Raw genomic sequence first — 23715 nt, 5'->3', positions numbered from 1 at the left:
CCGGATTTCGGGGGATATCGGTAGAGGGAATTGGACGGGATATCCACCTCTTCCACTCCGGCGTTCTGCCGGCTGGTGAGCGCTCCCATGCTTCAGGCGCGGCGGCGGCAGCGGGCATCCGGGGTGGCGGAAGAGAGGGACAGAGAGGGGGGTGAGGGTGGGGGATGCGACGGCTTCCCAGCTCGCACCTTCGCCCGCCGAGCTGGAGTCGGCGGCGGGACGCGCGAGGTCGGTCGGTCGCTCCTCCCGCCGCGGCGCTGCTCCCTCACTGAGGAGCCTGCCGCATTGACTTGCCTGCTGCTGCTACTGCTGCTGTCCCCAGGGGGGTGGCGGTGCCTACTGCTCCCCAGCCGGGGAGAGAAGCAGCCATTTCGGCCCCCGTCTACCACTTTTTGCCAGGAGCACCAGGCTGAGGGGGAGCCGCGCTAGTCCTTCGCGGAGCACTGCAGCCGCCGAGCCGGGGGGAGAAAAGGCGCGCGCGGGCTCAGCCGCGCAGTAACTTCCTCAGGTCGAGCGGCGGGCGTCGCTGCTACAAGTGCAAGAGGCAACCCCAGGAGCAGCGGCGGCGGCGGCGGCAGCATCTCCGCTCACTGCAGTAGCTTTGCAAGGAGCTGGGCGCCGCCTTGACGTTGGCGGTGGCGGCTCCGTCCTCCAGCCAATGGGGGCAGCCACGAAAGGAGGCTGCCTGCTCAGCAGCGCTAGTTTCTCGCGTCCCCCCCCACCGCTCCTCTCCCGCCCCCAGTTCCTTGCTCCCTCCGTTTCTTTCAGCTATCATCCCAAGTTCACCTTGAAACGATTGAGAGAGAGAGAAAGCCCTGTTGGGAAGGCGGTGGAGAAATGCTTGGAGGGACAGCTTATCATTTTAAAGCACAGGAAAAGTTTGGGGGAGAGATTGTTTTCACACCGGATGCTTCCCGTCATCGCTTCTCGGGCGCCTGCCTGGAATTACCTTCGTTCGTCTCATTAAAAAATAAAAATAAAACGTGCCAGCCGCAAGACGGGAAGAGAGAGGCCCCGCTCCCCGGCTGTGCCAAGACAGGAAGGAGCCTTTTTGAACAGAACGCCGTTGTTTCCTCCGTTTCTGAACAAGTTACGGAATTGCCGCACTAACCTCTCGTTTCTCCTAGGTATTTTCTGGCAAGGACATCCAGAATGTGCGGGCAGATCAGTCATGGTAGTTGGGGTGTCATTTGACATCTACATCGCTGACTCCCCCCCACCCTATCTCAGTCTTTCTCCCCGCTAACTCTTTCGGTCTCCCCAAATATAACAGAAGTTGTAACAAAAATTGCAAGGTTTGTTTCCTCCCTGTATGTTTAAAGGAGACCTACTCTGAAGTGAGTCATAACGTTGTGAGTCACAACGTATTGGGAAGTCGCTGGCATTTCATTGTTCAATCCTTCTATCACGAATTTCTTAACACTGAAATAATCCCATTAGTGTAATATCAGTATCTTACTGTTTGTAACAGTAAAGGATGCTGTTATTTGCCCTTAAACTTGCCAGGATTCATGAGTTTAGCTAAGATTGCATAAAGGAGCTGTCTTTTAAAAAAGGAATAGTTCAGAAACTATTTCCTAAATCAAGGATCTCCGAACTTGGCAAGTTCAAGACTTGTGAACTTCAGCTCCCAGAATTCCTGAGTTAACATGACTGGAGGAGGAATTCTGGGAGTTGAAGTCCACAAGTCTTAAAGCTGTCAAGTTTGAAGACCCCGGCCCTAAATCTTTCACATCTCTGTTTCCCCTCTCCAGAATATTGAACTTTTTAAAAAATGCAGAATACATAGTTGATGAACTCCTTCCTATGCATGCATGCATATACACCCAGAAAAAGTTCCCCATCTTGGTAAGTTATAAGCTAGGCAAAGGTGAGATGTAGCGTCAGTTCTAAAATAGCATTTTGGTCATGTTAAATTCTGGAATTCTGGTGCAGAAGTAAATTATCTGCAGTTCTCTTTGAGGCTTGGGTATTCTGAAGGTGAACCAAGAAGACTGTGCTGGTGTAAAGGACCCCTGAAAACAAAGGCAGGGGTAGATAACAAAGTACAAAGAAATATGGTTAAAACTTTGAAGATATGACACTACCTTCAAGGAAATATGAAAAAGAAATAAAGTATGACCCCATGCTTATAGAGTGGCAAAAATTATTTATTGGTTACATTTATTTTCTGCCCATCTTGCCAACGGACAGCTTACAAAGTAAACATGAGAAATGAAGAGTAAATAGAACAGTATGAAAGTAATGAAATGACAAACAATGGAATAAATAATGAAGGTATGAGATTCAAAATGGGCAGGAGAAAAGCAAGAAGCACAGGAGCAAGGTGAGGTTTGCTATTGGTCTAGTCTCTAGTGGCTACCTCCAGTGTAGTACTCCCCCATTGGGTCCCCCATATCTTTTACATGTACCATGAAATAAGTATATGGAGCAGTGCATTGGAAATCAGCCTTTACAGTAGATGTAAAATCTATCTGAGCTGAAAATGTTTACTTGAAAATATGATTCAGTGGGACAGTTAGCCTACTTGGGATTGCCATCTGATCTGGCAATATGGGCTGCTACCTTGGGCTGGCCTTTAAGAGTATTTGGAAGCTGCAGCTGGCACAGAATGCAGCAATGCAGACATTTCTAGGGGCCCTTAGGGTGGTCCATGTAACACCATTGTTGTGCAAGCTGCACTGGTTGCCAGTTTGCTTCTCAAGCCAATTCAAGGTTCTGGTTATCCCTTTAAAGCCCTTTATGGCATGGGTTCAAACTAGGAACCCATCTCACCCCAATGGGATTGGCTTGCCTCACTCACTATGGAAAAGGGGGGGCATGCTGCAGATCCTGTCAGCCAAATAATTTCAGCCTGCATGGTCCAGGAGAAGAGCCTTTTTGGCTGTGGTTCCTGCTCCCTGGAACATTGTGCTCTTTGAGGACAGATCTGCCATCATCCTCCCAGCCTTCCAAAAGGGCCTGAAAAGCTGGCTCTGCCCATTGGCCTGGGTGGGGAGTCCCACTTTGGAGGAAAGAAGAGCTCACTTGCATCCCATTTATGCAGTGGTTCCTTCTTATCTAGTTTTTTTAAAAAAAAACTTGTAAAGTTCAACGTTGGATTCACATACTGACCCTTAAGCAAACTTTCTTTAGCCTAGCATGAATGCAACCTCAACCCTGATGATTGGTTGGTTTATAATTCAGGATCCCATGTGAATTCAAACAACTTGGGTAAACTGAGTAATCCATAATTTCCAGTTCAGCTTGCTCAAGCAATTACATCTTTCACTGAGTCACCAATGAAAACAGCCTCCCTCACTGAAATGTGTGTTTTATTATCACGTGACCAACTCAGTGAATGAGATTTGTGAGCTTTAGTCCAACTCTTCCCTCAGAAAATGTCAATTGCTATATCATGCTGTTTTGAATGAAGAAATTATATATTTATGTTCACATCTAGATGATTGCTGATTTTAGTAGGGCCCTCTCACTCATTAGTGTCTATACCAACTGCTTCTCTAGAATTTCAGGCGGTGTCTGAAGATGCCAGAGATGGTGCCTAGGACCTTTGCAGGGAAGCATATGTGCCATTACTGAGCTATAGCCTTTGTCTCTTTACCCCAAACAAAATGTATTATGTAATACATTGTTGTGCTAATTGCCCAATTTAAAATATCACACGCATACACAATCAATTAATCAATATAAGACCCCAAAGAACAAAGACAAGAGCAGATTATTACCTTTATTGTCAGAGTACAACACGTGTACAATGAGATTGGCTGAGCCTCCCTTTGTGCACCCCTCACAACTCACAGTGAGGACAGAAGTCCCTAACCCAGACCCAATCTTATTACACGATGTGACCTTGTTGCACAAGAAGCTGCCCCGCAAATGATGCATCTGATAACTAAATTCATCAACCTAATCCTTGACTGGATTAGATTTGCCAAATGGCATAACATGAGATAAATGTCAGCTTTACTGTCTGGGAAATTAGATTGAGGAAAACTGTGTATTTTGTCTGTAAATTATATCTATTTGTTCATTTGTGCTCTTTTAATTAACCATTAACTAATCTAACTAAAATGTAAAGCTTTGTCCCCAAATTTTTTTTCTTCTAGGAAGCATTTAAGTAATATTTAACTGATGAATTTGATCTTAATATCATTCTTCACAAAAGATTGATGCCTTATAATAAAATGTGTTAGCCTTGTAAAATGTTATAATTCATCTTTTCTTATCATCTGCTAGAAAATTTGAGATTGTCTGATAACAGTATAATCCACAGCTGGAAGTAATCAGAATAAAGAGGCTATTTAGGGAAGCTTTCAGTTGTCTGTGTGGTTTTGCACTGCTTTTTTCTTAGAAGCAGAGGCTGTGCTCATGCAAATGAACTGGTTAACTACTTTTTAGCTTAGTGTGTTGTGGAACCCCAGTCTTCATAGTTAATTTGGGTTTAAGGTTATGATTATATTATGATCAAGGTTATGATTGGTTAGTTTATGGCATATAGAAACCTAGATCATTCAGTAAAATAAAGTACATAGTAACTTGCTCAGCTGAGTAAGAACAGAACTCCCATTTTGTAAGAGTTAAACTAGTTGCCATATGCTTCTAGACCCAGTTCCAAGAATCATTCATTAATAATACAGCCATACATGGCTTGAGTCTCTGCTACCTTCAAAATGAAGGCTTTTCTGTAGGGATCCCTGATCTGTGGAGCATCCTTCCCAAGGCAATATGGTAGGCCTGCAACCTTTTAGCCTTCTGAAAAGCCATCTGGACTTGGCTGTTCCCTCAGGCAATGGGGGAGTGAGATGGGAACCTGCCTATGGATGATTTGTTGGGAAATATCCCAGTTGGTTGGCTGAGGTTACTGGGTTTTTGTTTTTAGTTTTATGGTCTTTACTGTTGGGGATAAGTAATATTGTTATCATCTGCCTAGAATTGTGCTCTGAGATGGGTGGCCATACAAATCAAGTCTAATCAATAAACATTTTCTTGAGGTAGACATCTCACCTGTGGTGAAGTGTAGTACATATTCCCAGGAGGGAGGGAATGCATTCCACCACATTGCCCCACATGATCTCAATGGAAAAGGGGCCATGTCAGCTTGGAGGCTGATCTTTACTGTAGCAACACCCTCCCTGTGGGTTTGCTCTCCTCAGGTCTAATTAGCCCTTACCTTGCTATCCTGCAGAAAAGTAGTGAAAACTATCATTTCCTGGGTAGTAAGGTTTTTAATTGTGTACAATAGCACATGTGGGAGTTGTGCTAGAAATGTTATTATTGTTTTATTGTTTTTAATATTGTGCCCATCCTAGAGTCTGCTAAATCAGAGAGCATACAGATCTTTATAATAAAACTACAAACCATTGTGCAAACCCAGCTACATAATAAAATGGCTTTATGATTTTTCAACTTAAGTTGGTAAAGGACTTCCTTTTCTTTCTGATTTGTAGTTGCCTAGTCTTTTTACTAAGTCCTTTGACCTTACCCCTTGCCCATTTAGTTTGCTTCCCTCTTGTCCATGAGGAGGCACAAAGTATGCCAATGGGAAGGGTTAGACCGTTAATTAGCCTTGTTAATGAGGTGGCCAAGTGACACTTCCCACAAGGCAAGGTAGAATGTAGTGATTGGTAAATTTCCCTGCTGGTGAGAAAAATATTCCCCCTGATTGGCTAAACCCAGGGCTTGTGCTATCAGAATGTGATAGCCATCTGTTCACTCTGTAGGGCACCAGTTTGTTCTGCAGAAATGTGAGGATGAGGAAAACTGTGTCATGTGGAGATATCCTTAAAGCATTGTTAGGAAGACATTTTTGAGCTGGGATTTGTGGTAATGTCCTGAGTCAACTGAGACATCCAACTAGCCTATGCTGGCATCTGGGGTTGTTTGGTGTGTGTTTTTTTTGTTCCCTCTCTGTTTATACTGCTAGACTCAGTAAAAGGCAACACCTGACAGAGTTTGTCTGGACTTAGAAACTAAGCAAATTCAACCTGCTGAACATAAGGATAGGAAACTACCAGGGAATCCCAAGACTGTAGGCTAGATTGGGAAATGTAAAACATCCCAAAAGGGGCAAATGATGCACTCATGCCCATTCCTTGGCAGGCAAAACCATTTCAATACTGTCTGAACTTACCAAGAACTGAACTAGACTTGAAGACTTCACTTTTATCTTAGGCTGCTGAGTCACAATACTCAGCCTGTTTTGTTTTGAAATCTTTTTTAAAAAAATATAAAAACAATCTAATACAACTAAAGAAAGAAAAATAGAAAAAAGAATCAAAAGGTGCGAAAGAGAAGGAGAAATAGAAGGAAAAAAGAAAAATGTAAGAATGTAGTGAAAAAAGAGGAAAAAGTAGTCACATTGAACCTTCATCACAAGTATATTTTTGTAACTCTTCACACCCTCTTAACCAATAATCTCTTCATCCCATATCCCATCTCTTATCTATCGACAAATCCATAAACATCGTCTTGTTCATTTTATACAATTATTTCCAAAAGCATATAGTAAATTCCAAATTTGTGTGGAGCCTTAATTCATGTATAACTTTTTAGATAAAAATCTTATTTAACTTTCTGCTATTTATTTTCAATTCTTTAAGTTCCTAAAATTATTGTGGTTTTTTTCATGAATGAAGACTGACTCACAAGCTGGCTTTTCAAACATATTGTTTTAAACATCTCCAGTAGCTTTAAGTTAAATAAGCAATTGCCAAAAATGATTATAAAGCAAGGTTAGCAAACCTAGTGTCCTTTATAGAAGTTTCTGCAAACATAATGGCAGATTCTTTCATCTCCTGGCACTATCTGCGGGTGACTCTTGTCCTAGAGTCTCTTCACAAGGAGCAGCCATCCAAAGTATATGTGGGTGATCTCTTGTCCACACCTTGTCTGGAAAGGCCCCCCCAAAACCAGCCAACTCACCTTTTTTTAAAAAAAAATTGCCAAGGTTTTTATCTCCAATCTCTTGAAGGTATGTTCAATTCACCGTGTATCTCCCAGAAATTCCAAGCACCTTTTCCTCTTTGAAGGAAACGTTGCACAGCTCCATTATGTTTAATATATTTGAGTCTAAAGGTCAGCATCACAGAAAACTTTTGTTTCTTTCCTTGTGTCATTATTTTTAACAATGTAATAAAAAATCTATTTTGGAGGCCCCAAGCTTACACAGTTCTCCTTTCAAAGCTTAAAAAAACCTCTACAGTGCTAGAGCATAATATTATAACATATCTGTGGGATACAAAAAAGGACAGATGTATGCAAATTCTGCAAGTATCTACAATTTTTTCAATTTTATTCTAAATTATAGAGTTCTATTTTTTAATTAAAAATGCTAAGATAGAGGGTATTTTCAACAATATAAAATTGCCGGACAGTTTTTATTATAGGACCAAATCTTACCACCACTTATGACTTTCACTTCAAGAAATCATTACTACAATTAAACTATGAAACCATTTGGAATATATTTATTTTATTTTATATTTTATTTTACATTATATGTTAATTACAAAGATGGATTTCATTTTATAGAAATCTGTATAATAAGCAAATGAAGGGAGGCATTTTGTATGTTTGATTTCCCAGTGGATTGGCACAAAAATACAGTGATTTTTTTATTTTGCATTTTATTGAATGGATATTGTGAAACTTTTTCAAACTAATTTCTACTTGCTATTTTAAAGGCGTCACCACATTTGGTCTAATGCACATTTTAAAGGAAGGATTTTACTTGGAATGTATTGTATTTTGGATCCAAAATTTGAAAGATGCTTTAGAACGGGTGTGGATGCCCATGCTGCATTTACAAATATCTCCTTAAAGAAAAGTATCTTTTTCCAAAGCTTGCAATAATAGCTGTGTGATCCCACAAAAATATGTGATTAAGTTAAAATAGACACTACAGCATGCCTATGCCTGCTCCAATATACCTTGTTGCATGTCTATTTGTTCATGTATATCTTCCTAGAACTATCAATTAAGAAGCCTAAAATTTTACAACTCTTGTTTTTAATCTCTGGTAATTTTGTTAATACTTTTAGTGAGTCAATTATTCCTCTGATTTTGAGACTATCATTCAATTTTTTATTTTGTTTTAAGTATCTTAAAATTGTGTTCACATCAACCATTATAAAGTATCAACATTAAAACAACAATTATTCTGGTCAGTATTACATCTTGTTCTTCAAGGTGTTGTGCATTCCTAGTCCCTCATTTTTATTTATTTATTTAGAAAATGTATTTTTTGCCCATCTCATATCCAACAGCTCTGGGCGGTTTTATCTCAGTTAAATGAAGATCTTTAAACTTTTGCGCAGTTTAAAGCAATGAAAGAGCATTCAATCCAAGCATGGTCATTTTCATCTGGATTACCACTACTTCCCTTAGGCTTACAAAATAGTCTAGACATAAAGCACAACCAAAAGTATTAGCACTAACTTTAAGGTTAGATTAACAGAATCTTGTAAGACTAAAAGGCTGAAAGTGGCCATGATGACGCAGTAATTAGAATGCAGTATTGCAGGTTAATTCTGCTGACTGCCAGCAGTTTGATCCGCACCGGCTCAAGGTTGACTCAGCCTTCCATCCTTCCAAGGTTGGTAAAATGAGGACCCAGATTGTTTGGGGCAATATGCTGACCACTTAAAGAAGGTGTAAAGCACCATGAAGCTGTATATAAATCTAAGTGCTAGTGCTATTATTTTCCCCTATCTTTTCCTTTTACTCAGTGGAAAACTAGAGATGTTCTTTCTGAAATGTTTCCACTTCCTCCCTACTTTTGTGGATTGAGATATCTTTTACATGCCCAGTTGTCCAGTCTATGGCACTCCCACCTGTCTCTCAAGGTCATTCCCACATTCCAACTGCTTTAGAAGTTCTAAACAGGTTAGAAGTTTGGTTATAAATCCATGGTAGCTCCTTAGCCAGTAACCCATTTTAAACGGGGGTTTAAGCTGGGGTTGATGAAATTGGCATTCTATCAATAGAAAGGTATTCTAAAATCAGTTTCTTTTGATCTTAAAATAAGATTAGTACAAATATTCAAAGTTTAATAATGCAATCACTTTGAGTTGGAAATCCTATTCAGGAATTATGTAGAACATTATAGTCTGAGTTTATCCTATTTACAGATAGTACCATATTTTGGAGAAGCAAACAACTGGATTTATGTATGACCTTCTTGGTTGTCTCCTAATCCTTGGGATTTATTAATATACAGTATTTAGAGCTATAGAGTTTTTCAAGCCTGCAAAGTGTGGATTGAGCCAAACAAATGATTATATGTCATTAGAAGGAGAAACATACAACAAATCTATAGCAATGGATTATTGTCAACATTTGTTTTATTTTAACAAGAGGGCAACAAATATTTCTGAGCAACTTGATCAAATTTTATGAACTATTTTGTTTATGCACTCCAATTTTTCAGACTTGTTTATTATTTTTGTTTCCAACATTATGTTACATGGTTCATAATGCTATACTGCATGTGTGAGTGTGTGTGCATTTAAACAAAAATGCTACGTATTTAAACTCTGATATGTGACAAATCAAGACAAATAAGGTAGTTGCCCTCCATTAGCTAGTAACACCCCTTGTAATCTAGATAAGAAAGGGATTTTATCGGAATCTGATTGCTACCACAAATACATTGTCAAGGATAAGAAATATATGTTCTCAGGTTCTTCTATTTGTGTTACTTTATTGTTTCTGTTTTTTGCTGCTTATACTTGGACTATTTTGGTAGATAGGCAGTAGAAACACAGTGACATACTAACACATATTTTGCTTTAACAGGGTAACAGACTAATTCTCTCTTATCCCATGCTGGGTACCTTATGCTTTTGTTAACACTCTTAAGTTAAGCTCCTACTTAAAGATATTTCTTTTAGTAAAAATGAAATCTCATTCAGCTTGCTTTGCAACTAATTTTATCACATTTTTTTTTTTACTAAATACTATCTTGTTCAATGGGACTCATTGTCAATGAGTGTGTTTATAACTACAGTCTTAAAATGATGTTTTACAATTATGCTCATATCAACCATTATAAGATATTAACATTTAAACAATAACTACTCTGGCCTTTATACAGTTTTACGTTGTGTTCTTCAATTTCCAGTTCAGGCTGGATTTATCCAGGCCAATCAAGTTTCCCAAAATATTAGATTTTGAACAGAGGTATACATATCTGAAATATATCTTTAACTTCTTTGGGTACTAAAAAGGTTTTTAAAAATTGAAAACTTTTTGGAAATTTTTGAGGCACTGGACTGATACAGTTTATATACTGGATTGATATGGCTTAGTTAGCTTTTAATGGTACATCTTCATCCCAGTTAAACCATTGGATATAGATGCATATTAAAGCATAGATATAATCAGCAAAGTAACTAGCATGTTCAAAGGAAAGTATTCAGTGTAGAATTTTTAAAAGAAGTACTTTCTATATGATTATTTCCTAAAAATGAAGTATTGTTTTTTTAAAAAAACAAAGTGTTTATATTATGTTCCTCCTCATTCCCACTCCAAAGTAGCAATGAGAAAAGATTTTTGTCATCCTTAAAAGAGATTTGCTTCTAATACCTTCAGAATTCTCAACTCTTGCTTAACTTTCTTCTAATATCAATTGTCATTCTAAGTGTCTTTCTTTATGCAAAACCCAAATCATGTTAAAATATCTCTTAGCATTATATCTGAGCTAGATCTGTCTTTCTACAGGATTCAGGTTACAAAGCTCTGTTTTTCCTTGGGAGGAAATCTCATTCAATAAGCCTCCCTTAAAAAGATCATTGGAGAGCAATGGCACTATGAGTTGATTCAAATGGCGACTCTGAATCTCCCAAAATGCCCCAAGAGTGATGCTGCCTTAAGACATTGTAGGAAATTGAAATGGCGAGAATGTGTAGCCCTATGAAGTACTAAATAGAGTGGTCTCTGCTAAAGATGCCTCATCTGACTCTTCATAGGTCACACTTTAGATATGTGTGTAAGTGTGCCAACAGATTGAGTTTTAAACATGCACTGCATGCATTGGGCTTTTAAGATTATTGGGAGAGTGTTTCTTCAGAAATCTTCTTAAACCAGTATTCCTTACAAGTGTTGGGATTTTATTGTCCATAAGTCCTAAGTTGGCAATTACAACCTTGGAGCTCCGTCCCCACAAAATAATTAACTGGATCATGGGGAGGGGGGGATGATTATCGTGCTACTAGCACTTCAAAGAGGAATTAACCTAGTCAATTAAACAAAAATGTTTGATTTACCTTAAAGCAGGGGCAGTGATGTTTAGGGTTAAATACTACTCACAGCAAGCCATGTGATGAAACTTTTGATCATGGATATCTAGGGAAATTCTCAGTTATTGTCATGCCCCTGTCAGAATCTGAGTCCGGTGGCTGTGGAAGAAATTGGGGAAGGGTAAAGTCCGGCTGGACAGAGCAGGAGAGAGGTAGAGCAAGGCAGAGGGAATTCAGAGGAAGAGCCAGGCCCACCCCTTCTTCATCCTAGGGCATGCAAGGAGGAACAGACAAGGAAGCAATTTGAGTTGCGTGGCTTATGGGGGAGGAAAGGGCCCTGATTCACTTCATTAGCTGCAGCTGGGAACAATGTGTTTAAAAAGGGAGTTTGCACACAGCAACTCGTGGGAAGCAAATTGTGAGTTATCTTTTATTGTCGAGGCTTATCTGGGTTCCTGGCATCTTCCCAACTGTGTGTGTGTTTTGTTGGCCTTTGAAGTCTGCAGTTCCTTATCCTGCCCTGTCCAGTTAATTGCTGCAGCGTGGTTTGTGTGCATTTTTATTTAGTTTATATGTATTTTGTTTTTGGACTGAATTTCCTTCATTTAAAGACTGTTCTTGGGAGAGTTTTTTCTCCAGCTGAAGGAAACTGGACATTGGGGGCAAAGTTGGAGGTATTAAAGGGACTTTTCTTACTTATGTGACTGTATGTCTTTGTGCCACGCCCTGGGTCATCACAGTTATCCAGGAGGTCATGGTTGTCACAGGTACTCTTCCAAAAGGCAATTGGATTTTGTTTTTGTTTTTTTTCTTTTTCTTGAAAACATTTTGCTTCTCATCCAAGAAGACTTAAAGAATCTTCCTGGATGAGAAGCAAAATGTTTTCAAGGAAAACCAAAGAGAGTCCAGTTGACTTTTGGAAAAGCACCTTTGGGGTTTTGACCATGGAAGTAACTCATATTTACCTATCCATGTCCTAGAGAGGTCCAATAAAAAAGGAATCCCTCTAGGTATTGTATCTCTATAACTATTTCTGCTCAAGACCAGGAGTTTGACTGAAATATAATGGAAGCAAAGCAAATAATGATGGTCTCCTTAGGGTTAGTTGGTCAGGCTATTATAATAGGGGCAGCAACACAGGCCTACAGTATGGAATCATAAGCTGTGCTGCATGATGGTGGGTGTATGGACTATGAGGAGGTGCACTGTGTTATGGGAATGCAGTAGGGCAGGACTGTCAACTCGTGGCCCACGGGTCAAATAAGTCACGTGCTCACCATACCAATGCCCAGTTTAGCGAAGGGGGGAAATGTCGTGATGTGTCATGTGATGCTGCCATGATGACGCCGTGACAACGCGAGTTTAACTTACCTGAAGTAGGAGATTTGTAGTGCCATTACATCTAGAATTTGCCAAATTGGGATAGGCGGATGTATTGAATTGTTATCTATTTTTTTCTTTACTGATTTGAAAAATAAGGGCGGGGGAGATTCGAACATTTGAGACATTTCAAGTTATTTATCAATTATTGTTTCTCTCTCCCTCCCTCCCTCCCTCTCTCTTTCTCTTTATTGTGAATGCTCAGCAAGCAGCAGAGGCTGCTTAAAAGCACCAAGAATTGTATGTTGGGAGCATTTAGCAATTTTCCATTTGCTGCTGCTTACGTGCCAAGTTAGGAACAGATGCCCAGAGTTGGCTTAAAATACTTAAAATCAGTGATAGATTGGACACTGACTACAGAGCAATTTAATCACCTTAGCTATATTTGCTTAATGTTGGAATTTCTGACATACTGGCAATATTTCAGTATTTCAAAAATCAGGAATATGTGTTTTAGTATCCCAGCAGCTAATTAAATAGAAATAGTTAAGCTTTTAAGTTATAGAGAATTCTTCATGAAATAGATTTCCCCCTCTTTATCTCATATACCCTATGCAATTCAAAACCTTGCATCCCTACCATGACTAGAGCAAAGGAACATGAGAGGAGATATGGAAGAATCAGAGCACACAATGTCTATAGAAAGAAAAAAATAATCGAATTAACTCCTATTAACCTGAAATGGCAACTGTCATCAGTCTGTAGCGATACTTAACTGGAAACTATTTCAGCATGCTAAACCCAAATTTAAACTGTTTGGTTTGGTCCTAATGAGTTCTGCTAAGCCAACCATTGTGGTTTATTCAACATAACTATCATTAAAAAATCCTAATACTGTTCATGAACCAACCTATATCTGACAACACTGAAAATCAATGAGCGGAGGCTTGCTGCTCTCTCCACAGATTTGGTTTCTTAGTTTTGCTTATAAATCTTTGTTCTCTTTTGTTTCCCTTGCTTTCTTCCTCTCTCTCACCACAGTTTGTGCTTCATGTTCCAATTCTGCATATTACAAAGAACATAATTGGAATAAATTATGCAAATGTTACTACATGTTGCATAGTCCATTGACATATAGTTCAATAAAGACACATCACTGTTTCATTGGATAATATGGTGAGTTGATAAAAACTGTAGCTATATACAGTCATGGTGAATCAAGGGAAAAACAACACCAGCCTTCTCGGTGAGAGTTCATTTAAAAATCATGAAACAGGCTGTTGAAGTCTAGAGAAGGCAATAATTCTCTGCTACGCCTGCAAATCCCCATAAAGCATAGACCATTATGTATAGCGTTCATGTTTTACACTGCACTTGCTCCAGAAGCAGCAGAGTATTTTATGGTGCCATACTGCAGTGGAATGGCGCAGTGTGATTAAAAGTGGCGAAAGAAAATCAGAGCTTAGCAGTATTTTTAAAATGTAAAATGGAGAGCTTGGCTCTTGTCCTTTTCTTTGATCAAGCACAGCGGCAATGCAGTGCGTCTTTATGGTTCACCATCCCAGTTCAAAATCAGTATACAACTGGAACTTTTACAGACCGAATTATCAAAATTTGTAAGAAGTAAAGATTGCAGCAACTACAATCACAACATTAACCAGGAAAGCTGGGACTTTCCCAAACCTGAAAATTCCACAACGCTTTGCTGAGCCTCTCCTCTTTGCCCACAGCTCTTCTAATGTGAGACTAGGCTGAAGATGCCATAGTGAAAGATGAAGCAAGGATATAAACAGAGAGGACCAAAAGCCAGAAGTCTTATCTAAAATCTTGTTTCCTACTTATCTACCAGGGAGTTATATAAGGAAAGGAAGAAGGCAAACAAAAAAATGTCACCTGGACCAGACAAAAGTTATACCTGAGTGCATGGAAACCCTACTCCATTCTTATCAACAGCTATCAAAGGTATAAATTAACAAAGCAAGAGTAGTACTAATCTTATGAATTCAACAAAGCAAAGACTTTGAGGGATAAAGGGGGTCCTGAATTCCATTCATTTCTTATCTTTGGATCCAGACATGGTAAGCTTCCATCCTTCTAGCTCAGGGGGTGTGAAACTCAAGGCCCGGGCCAGATCTAGCCCACGGGGTGCTTAGATCTGGCCTGTGGTGCCACCCTGGAAACAGCAAAGACTGGCCCGTGATGCCTCTGCCAGCGAAAACAGAGCTCGGGAGGGCCACACACGACCCTCCTGAGCTCCGTTTTTGTTGGTGGAAGGTTGCAGGATGCCATCATAGCCCAAAATGAAACTTGGGAGCCCATTTTTGCTGGCACAGCACTCGGGCCTCCACAGGTGCCCCCAACACAAATGATATTGAGCTGGCCAAACCCACCCTGGTCACGGCCCCTCCGAGGTCAAACACAATCCTGATGCAGCCCTGAAATTGAGTTTGACACCCCTGTTCTAACTAGTGCCTTGAGGGTCTATGACAATTCACCACAGCCAACTTGTGATAGCCAACTCACTACAGGACAACTCGCTGCAGGACAAGAGTTACACTAACAAGAAATGGTGGAATAGAATCATTAAAGAAAGGATGCAAAAGGAAAGACAGAATAAAATATGAATGACAAAAATTTTGAAATTTTTTTTTAAATATATTGTTAAATTGTCCCACAATTAATAGTCTGTGGCACCTTGTCCCACCGTGAGTTGGATATGATGAGTTGGGTGTGGCGAGTTGGCTGCAAATTGTCCCGTTCTCGTGCCTGGCAGCCTAGTCAAGAAAGGAGATGAGTGTGGATGAGCATGGGTTTATGCCTGTGAGAAAGAGTAAATGGATATTTTAATTAGTGAAGTCCCTGACCACTGAACCCAATACAGCACAACCAACACAAACCCTAAAAAGAATTACACTGCCATACATCAAGAATACCAACCAACAGATTACTACAACCACATGGAATCAGTGTAGCACACAAGTCAACTAAAACCCTTCAAAACACCTTAAATAAACCAAAAGACCCAGCAACCCCAGAAGAAAAAACAGGAATCAATAACAGCATACAATGTAAGAACTGCAACAACCACTATGTAGGACAAACAAACCGAAGACTGGTGGAACAGATCCATGACTACCAACTGGCAGACAGAAGATATGACAAAAATTATTTAATTTCACAACATATAGACAGACTTAGTTTCATTTGAGAAAATGTGACAATCCTAGACCAGGCCAAGTCCAAAAAATGCCAGGGAATTTCTAGAAGTCTGGCACTCTGACAAATCAGCCATCCACAGACAAACAGACATTAACCTAGACTATGCAAAAGAAACAACCAACCAGCCCAAAAGAGATAAGGACTCCAGCACCGCTCCACCGGTAATCAGCACTCAGATCAACTCCAAGGTTAACTGCAAAGCAACAATCAAGTAAGCAATACCCCAATCAAGAAACTGCCAAAGAGCCATCAGTAAACAGCCCAACCAGAGAATCCCTAAGACCTCCCACACACAGAGAGATAGGCAAGACACCAGAATATAAACTGGCACCAAACAGAACTCCTTGTTAGCACTGGTTAGTGCAACATCTGCAAGAAAACAAGCAAGCTCAGAGAACACCAAGGACCCCTAGTAAAGTTTTGTTTGTAACTTGGTGTTTGATTGGACATGATTTGTGTGCGTCCCTACTGATTTCTCTGTTGACTAATGCTGTGCATCTCAAAGCACGCGCCCACAGAACCGGCGGTAAAAAGGTTTGCATCCCACCACTGTAGTTGACCAAATGGACTTGAAAGTGGGACATTTTTATACCTTCTCTTGGGCTTTGCACTTGAGCTCCCTGTTCCTGTGCAAGAACATGTATACTATTGGCTGTTGTCAGACTCCCATGGCATATACAAATCCTATGACTTTGAGCTAAGTTTGGTTGAAGTTTGCTGCGGGTATGCAATGAAGGGGCTTTGGGCAATTCCTATTGTGGAAGGGCTAATCCTATCTTTGTTGGATCTTGGGTGAGGAATTTCCTTATGAATAGAGCTAGCTACCTCTTTATCTCTTAAGTGCTGACATCTGCCGAGCGATATTAAGAAAGTTGGGGGCTGCTTTCCAAGAGCATGTTTCTCCATTTCTCATCCAGGGAAATAGCATATTCTGCCCTATTAATATTTCTCAAAACCTTTTATTCTTCTAGGAGATGGGTGGGTACTAATTTTCTGCAACACATTATCATATTGTATGTCATCATATTGTAACTATCAGGGCAGTCTTTAAATCTTCCAGAAACTCAGCCCCACCTTCAGAAACTACAGTTAGATAACAGCTAACTGCTGGATAAGTTGCAGATAATGTTACATAGACATTTAAGTTCAGTCAGATGCAGAACAGAGAAATCGAACTACCTGTCTGTCTTTTCAATGAGCCTCAAGGTGTAAATCTTTCCTTTTGAGCTACTCTTTTCCCAGCCTTGAAATAGGAATGCACCTGCTCCAGGTTTCCATAGTTGTTCTGTCACCTTTGCAGAGAGAGTACTGCTGCCCATCTTGCCAAAGCGAGTGGCCAAACAAGTCAAGAAAATAACCTCCCTATTTTTCAGAATTTGTTCACTGTTTAGAATTGAATATGGATCAAATTCAGGCTTTCTATGTATAGGTTTTGCCAGAAGGTGGAGCCAGCAGCAGGGATAATAAATTCAGACTTATCAGTTGAAGGAGATAGCTACAACCACAGGAGAAGTGTGTAAAATATCCCCATCATACAAAGCAACAGATGTTGCAAAGCAAGTATTTTTCAGCTGGACTGAAGGCTGATGGGGCAAGGAAGTGAGGATGCAGAAAGCTTGTCCCACCACTTAGCTTTTCCCCACTAAAACTCTCAAAGGCAAGGCTGAATCTGAAATTGGATATTCCATTCCCCCTGCCCCCCAAGAGAGCCTTTTCCATTGCTCTACCTCCGTGCAGGGACATATTTATTTATTTATTTTTATTTACAGGATGTATATGGCCACCTGGCTCATATGATGACTCTAAGTAACTCTCAACCATCCATTGAAAACAAGTTTTAATGTCGTCCACTGCATTTTTTTAATGCTAAGTTACTGGTCTAAATGCAGATCTATCATCAAAAGACGAAACGTCCATGCTTCATGATTCACACACTGCAGTAAAGCACATCAAATTATGGTTTTATGGGTGAGGAAAGAGAAAGCAAAAGCAATGTATATTTCTTATTTTTTTTCTGTTTTGTCTTGTATTGCAAGAATCATTCTTACAACCACTCTTATGTCTTTTTGTAAAATGCTTTTAATATAATAACAGAGGGAACACCCCCCCTCCCCAAAGAGGAACAAAACACAAAAATGCATACATTGGCAAAAGAAAGAAAAAGTAATGACAAGTGCTCAAAAGAGAAAAATACAACTTTTACTCTTATGGAAAAGTGCAGGAGAGCAGGGGTTTGTCTTCCTACCAATTTCAGTACTGCTGCCCGCTTCTCTATGAACCTGGCTAGAAGCTGGATCTGAAACTCTCCTTCATAAGCCTCCCACCTACTGAGCCTTTTCATCTTGTTTTAAAAGACATGCGGCAATAGTCAAGCCAGGTGCTACTCTAGGAGAAAAAAGACAAAAGCAGCAGCATGGGAAATTGGGTCACTTCTGCTTCTGGCTGATATAAAGGCAGCAAATCAATTGCTCCCCCCCCAACCTCCACAAACCAAATACAATCTCGCCACATGAAGGGAGATAAGGTTGTTTGCCACTGTTTGCTCTGCCCACCTATTTTTACAAAGCTGTGACACACAATTCCTGCTTCTTTTGTGTCACGGCTTTGCTGGCCTGCTTTCAAGATAGGGAAGCACAATCGTGCAAACCGGATTGCAGCACCTCATGGCAAAGTAGACCCTGTTCGTGACACCGGGTAGACAGCCTGTGTTCCCTATGAGATACGGAAACGTTCAGAAGAACAATGGAGCAATAACATTGGTAGGGAGGTTGAAGCTTTGAGCACTGAATTTAGGATGTCCAGAAGTGATGCTCACAGATAGTTGTTGTTCAGGAGTCACAGGATGCCGCCTTCTATCAGAAGGCACAAAAATATAACGTTTCGATTCCTCATGCTGAATAAAACTACTTGTCCTCCCTTTGTGACACCTGGCAGGACACAGCAAATGTACAAAGTTTAGTCTACAATTTTTATTTATGTATCAATTTGTCATCTGCTTCACAGAGGGACACTGGGCAGGTAAAATATACGTGTAAAATAGCAAAACAAAAAAACACTATATAAAATTTAAAATGACAAGGGTGAATTAGAATTTACTCAGAAGGCCAGGTAGCCTTAAACTTGAGTAAGGGGCAATAATATGAATTCGAAATCGAAACACTATTTAAATAGTTACTCTGATTGCCTCTCTTGGTGTCTGCCTGCCCCATCAGTTCTAGCAGGGAAGGCATGCACCAGGGTCCTCTATCAACCATTCTCATCTTGTTGGATCCTGGCCGGACTCCCCACCCCACCCCAAATTTATGAGCCTTTTGCAAAGCTCTAAAAACCTTGCTGTTTTCATTCAGGCCAGGAGGTTAGGTGAGCTCTGTTGCGGCTTTTTTATTGCTTACCTTGGATGTCATGGGTCATTGCTTAAAACTGTTGTCCTAATTCTTGCAGGCAATCCAGAATCACTATTGTGTGATTGGCAGGCATAGCCTGTGAAAGATTTAAATAAATACAAAACATAAGTTGGCAGCAATGCAATCGGCGTGCATTTATGATCGTTGGAAGCATTCCAGAGTCACATAATCGCCATTGGTGACCTTCCCAGCTGGCTTCCAACAAACAAAATCAATAGGGAAAGCTGGATTCACTTAATGACTGTGTGATTCACTTAACTTTGTATGTATTTTTTATTTTATTTATTTTGTTAAGCGATTATAAGATAACAGGTACAAGTATAAACATCGTTATAAATACATGAAATGGATACATATAAGGAAAATAAAAGAAACAATAGGACAGGGACGGTAAGCACGTTGGTGCGCTTATGCACGCCCCCTACAGACCTCTTAGGAAAAGGGTGAGGTCAGCAGTAGACAGTCTAAGGTTAAAGTTTTTGAGGTTTGGGGAAGAAACCACAGAGTCAGGTAGAGTATTCCAGGCATTGACCACTCTGTTGCTGAAGTTGTATTTCCTGCAATCAAGTTTGGTGCGGTTAACCTTGAGTTTGTATCTATTGTGTGCTCTTGTATTGTTATGGTTGAAACTGAAGTATTCATTGACAGGTAGAACATTGCAATATATAATTTTATATACTATCCTTAGATCGGACTGAAGGCAGCGTAGTTCTAGATTTTCTAGGTCTAGAATTTCGAGTCTGGTGGCATAAGGTATTCTGCAATGAATAGAGGAGTGGAGAACTCTTCTTGTGAAATATTTCTGGACTTTCTCAACTGTATCAATATCAGATACATAATGTGGGTTCCAGACTGATGAGCTGTATTCGAGTATTGGTCGAGCAAATGTTTTGTATGCTCTAGTTAGTAGTGTAATATTACCAGAGAAAAAGCTACGTAAGATTAGGTTAACAATTCTTAATGCCTTTTTGGCTATGTAGTTACAGTGGGCTCTAGCACCTAGATCATTAAAGATGAGTATTCCAAGGTCCTTGGAAGAGTTTGGATCATCAACAAGGTCTTGATTATTCAGCTTGTATTTTATTTTCTGATTTTTTTTTGCCAATATGTAAGACAAAGCATTTATTTATTAAGATTTGAAGCTGCCATTTGTTTGACCATTCTGATACATAGACGAGGTCTTTTTGAAGGATAGCAGTATTGCTGGTGGTGTTGAATAGCTTTACATCATCAGTGAAGAGAATGTAGTTGCTCTTAATATGATCACAGAGGTCATTTATGTAGAGTATGAAAAGAGTTGGTCCTAGCACACTGCCTTGGGGGACTGCAGTAATTTGCTTAACAACTGTAGCAGAAAGGTCATGAAATCAGGCACAATTCACTTAACAATCACTTTGGTTAGCAATGGAAATTCTGGTCACAATTGTTAAAGTTGAGAACTACCTGTAATTATATAAATGATGGTGAATGAAAAATTCATTATTCTGAAGAAAGTTACTTATTGCGCTTTTGCTGTTCATCCAGTGTTGTAAAGTGATCAGAGTGCCAAACTAGGATCTGGAAAGTCCCAGTCTTAAATCTCTCCCTACATTTCTTGCATAAACACAGGGCAGTACTAATTCTCAGTCCTGCCCAACTCACAAGGATGTTGTGAAAATCAAGTGAAGCTATGAGAGAAACAATAGAGACCACTCTAACTTCTCGGTCAAGATAATAATGCAATAGTAAAATACAATTCATCAGAATTGTTTGATAGTAATTTTTTGCATAATATTATTTTGAACATTTGCTTTTTTGCTGTGGCTACTTTTCAGTTTTTAAATTTGTTGCAGCAGAACACTTTCTCAATATATTGTTTAAAATAATGGGGGCAAACTGTCTTTTTAGAAAGTAAGAAGAAAGTCTTAAAATTGGAGCACTGGAAATGGGAAAGAAAAATAAGCACCTTTGAGGAATTTGATCTTTGTGAATCTCAGAATTCACATCTTCTAAATGAATGTCCTGATATTCACAAACCTCACTGCTTATTAAATAATCTCATGTAGTTCTTGCCTCAAGAAACTAAAGTGGTGTGTGTGTGTGTGTGTGTGTGCGTGTGTGTAAAGGAAGAGGGGTTTTAATAAAATATGCATTTAAATGGAAATATTATTGCATGTTTTACAAATAGGTAAAGTGCTGGCAAAGAAGAAAATAGGTCAGGATGGAGCCCTTAAACGTGAACACTGGCATCCAATCCCTCTAAAAGTGGGATGGACTAGACACATTCCATGGCTGCGCCTACCTGGTGAAAAAACCCTCTCCTAGGCAATTCAGCAGAAAACCACTCCTCCCCAAGGCCTTTTTAGCCTTCTGGAAGTTGGGGAAGAATGAGATGGGAGTCTGTGGGGTGCCCTGACCATTGTAGAGTAGGGAGAATAAGAATTTTCACTTTTCCTGCTGTAACCCTTCTAGCAGCTGTCACATTTGACTGGAGTAAGTGGTCAATGACCATAACCAAGCCCTTCTCCAATGCAGTACTTCCAAACCATGAATCTGCTCTTTTGTATCTTTTTCCATACCTTTTCTTCTCTCTCTCCCCCCAAATGTAATATCTCACATTTTCCCCCTCTGGAAAAAGACATCTTGTTCCTGTCTTTTCTTCTAACCTTTCCAGATTAGATTGCAATATCATTCTGTCATTTTGGATGTTGGCCAGAACTCCAAACTTTTTATCATCTGAAAATCTGACAATCAGCTCATCAATCCTATCATCCATGCCACTAATAAAAATGTTGAATAACATCGCACTTAGGAATCCTACTGATTTAGTGTTCCACCTCAACATAGAGCCATTGGTGCTGACTCGAATGCGATTAAATAGCCAGTTGTGGATACACCTGACTGTATTGCCATCCAAATCACACTGTAACAGCTTATCAGTGACGATGTCAGATGAACCCTATGAAAAGCTTTGGTGAAACTCAGGCAGACTATAGTCAAACATTTTCTACATCTATAGATACCTTGTGAATGAAAGACAAGGTTTATCTCCCATGACCCTTTTTGGAGAAAGCCATGTTGCATCTTAGCAAATGCATCATTGCCTCCAAGATGCTTACACGTGGCCTCTTTTATTATTTGTTCTAACATACCACATGTTGAAGTTAGGCTCAGTAATAGTTAATTATTGGGATCCTCTCCCTCCCCCCATTTTCTTAAAGAAAAGAACATTTGCTCCAGGCTTCTCGGACATCTCCAGTTCTCTAACTCCTCAAAAATAATTGACAGAGATATAATGGCTGCTCTCCCAGATCTTTCACTGTTGTTTGAGGCTGAGCTATCTTTAGTTTTCTTTTCAAGAAACCCCAGCTGACTACACCACTTTTGCTGTTCCTCCCATGACCTTTCCCTTATAATTTCTCTTCGGTTATTAAAATCAACATTTCTAAAATCCATGGATTATGTTTGATTGTTCTTTACCAAATTTCTGTGAAAACGAAGATTTGAGGATTAGATCTCCTAGTTTCCTGCTTAACTTTTTGAAAATTATCACTAACCCAAATCAAGAATCTATATGTCATCTAATATGTAGCAGAATTAGTCTTTCAACAAATGTCTGGGTAGTTGGAATATCCTATCACAGCCAGTTCATTATTTTTAGGATTATTATTAGTTTAATAAATTGATTGAATGAAACACAGTAGCCTCATAGCAAAATATCCCTTAGTTTGCCCTTTTATCCTAACCCAGAAGTTTACAGTACTCATGCTACCATCAGATCAGCTGGAATTTATACAGGTAAGCTCATTCTATATATAAAACATTATTATACCAATCCTTCTCTTGTGCTCCCTCTCCTCTGAGATAATGTGTACCTTTAAAGTCCAGTGCAGCACTGTTGAAATTGATCCCACCATGTTTCTGTAAATCCTATTATATTATACTTGCCTTTGTGTCTCATGACATCCATCTCATTTTGCTTGTTTCTCATACATTTGTAAGAATAGACATTTAAGATCATAGACTAGACTCCCTATGTCCAGTTTCCCTTTTTTCTTTATCTCTGTACCTCCATTGTTACTTTGATAAACTAGTGCTGCTGTATTTAATCCAAAATTTCCCAATTTGTTACTCATCAATAGCCTTAACACTCCTGCTCCTTTGTGTTTCAGTTCAAAGTCCTCCTGACAAAGCTAGTCCGCTCCTATCCAATGACTTACTTTCCCTCCTTAGTTAGATGAATTGCGTTCCTCAAAGCTTCTTCCTTGAAGATTGCTATTTGAAAACCCAAGCCTCTGTTGCATGCACTTGACAGCTAGTTCACTTGAAAAAGTTTCCATTCTTTTGCCAGATCTTTGTAAATATTGATGAGAACATCACCTGGGGTCCCAAGAATCTTCATCCTCTTTCCAAAGTCGTGAAGTCTCTCCTGATTCACTGCAGATCTTGCCCTGCAGTACCATTTTTGCCTATGTAAATGAGAAGGAAAGGTCTGTGATTAGTAAATCCAATGTTTAATCTGTCTTGATTTTAGGTACCCAAAAGACAGCAGACAC

General features: G+C 39.7%; 1 protein-coding gene and 1 long non-coding RNA gene across 7 annotated transcripts in view; both read right to left on the bottom strand.

The window, feature by feature from the left end:
• Positions 1 to 1484, bottom strand: part of RNF157 (ring finger protein 157) — a 92107-nt gene extending 90623 nt beyond the window's left edge. For 2 of the 6 annotated variants that reach the window (XM_087924802.1, XM_087924801.1), the window contains exon 1: positions 2 to 666. In XM_087924802.1, coding sequence (XP_087780928.1) covers positions 2 to 89 — 88 coding nt within the window. In that variant the 5' untranslated portion in view covers positions 90 to 666. Of the gene's footprint in view, position 1; positions 667 to 1111 lie in introns of those variants that run through there. The other 4 variants (XM_087924805.1, XM_087924803.1, XM_087924800.1 and 1 more) reach the window with 4 other exon arrangements.
• Positions 1485 to 17928: 16444 nt separating this feature from the next.
• On the bottom strand, positions 17929 to 23715 carry LOC148126999 (uncharacterized). The gene is made up of 3 exons (XR_015741447.1): positions 23540 to 23715; positions 19169 to 19256; positions 17929 to 18703 (listed from the first exon to the last, which is right to left on the bottom strand). It is a non-coding gene; the product is annotated as an uncharacterized LOC148126999 (long non-coding RNA).

Source organism: Pseudonaja textilis, chromosome 2 (assembly GCF_049901715.1).
Source record: "Pseudonaja textilis isolate UNSWEBS1 chromosome 2, rPseTex1.2, whole genome shotgun sequence".
NCBI lineage: Eukaryota > Metazoa > Chordata > Lepidosauria > Squamata > Elapidae > Pseudonaja > Pseudonaja textilis.
This window is presented reverse-complemented; position numbering and strand designations above follow the sequence as displayed.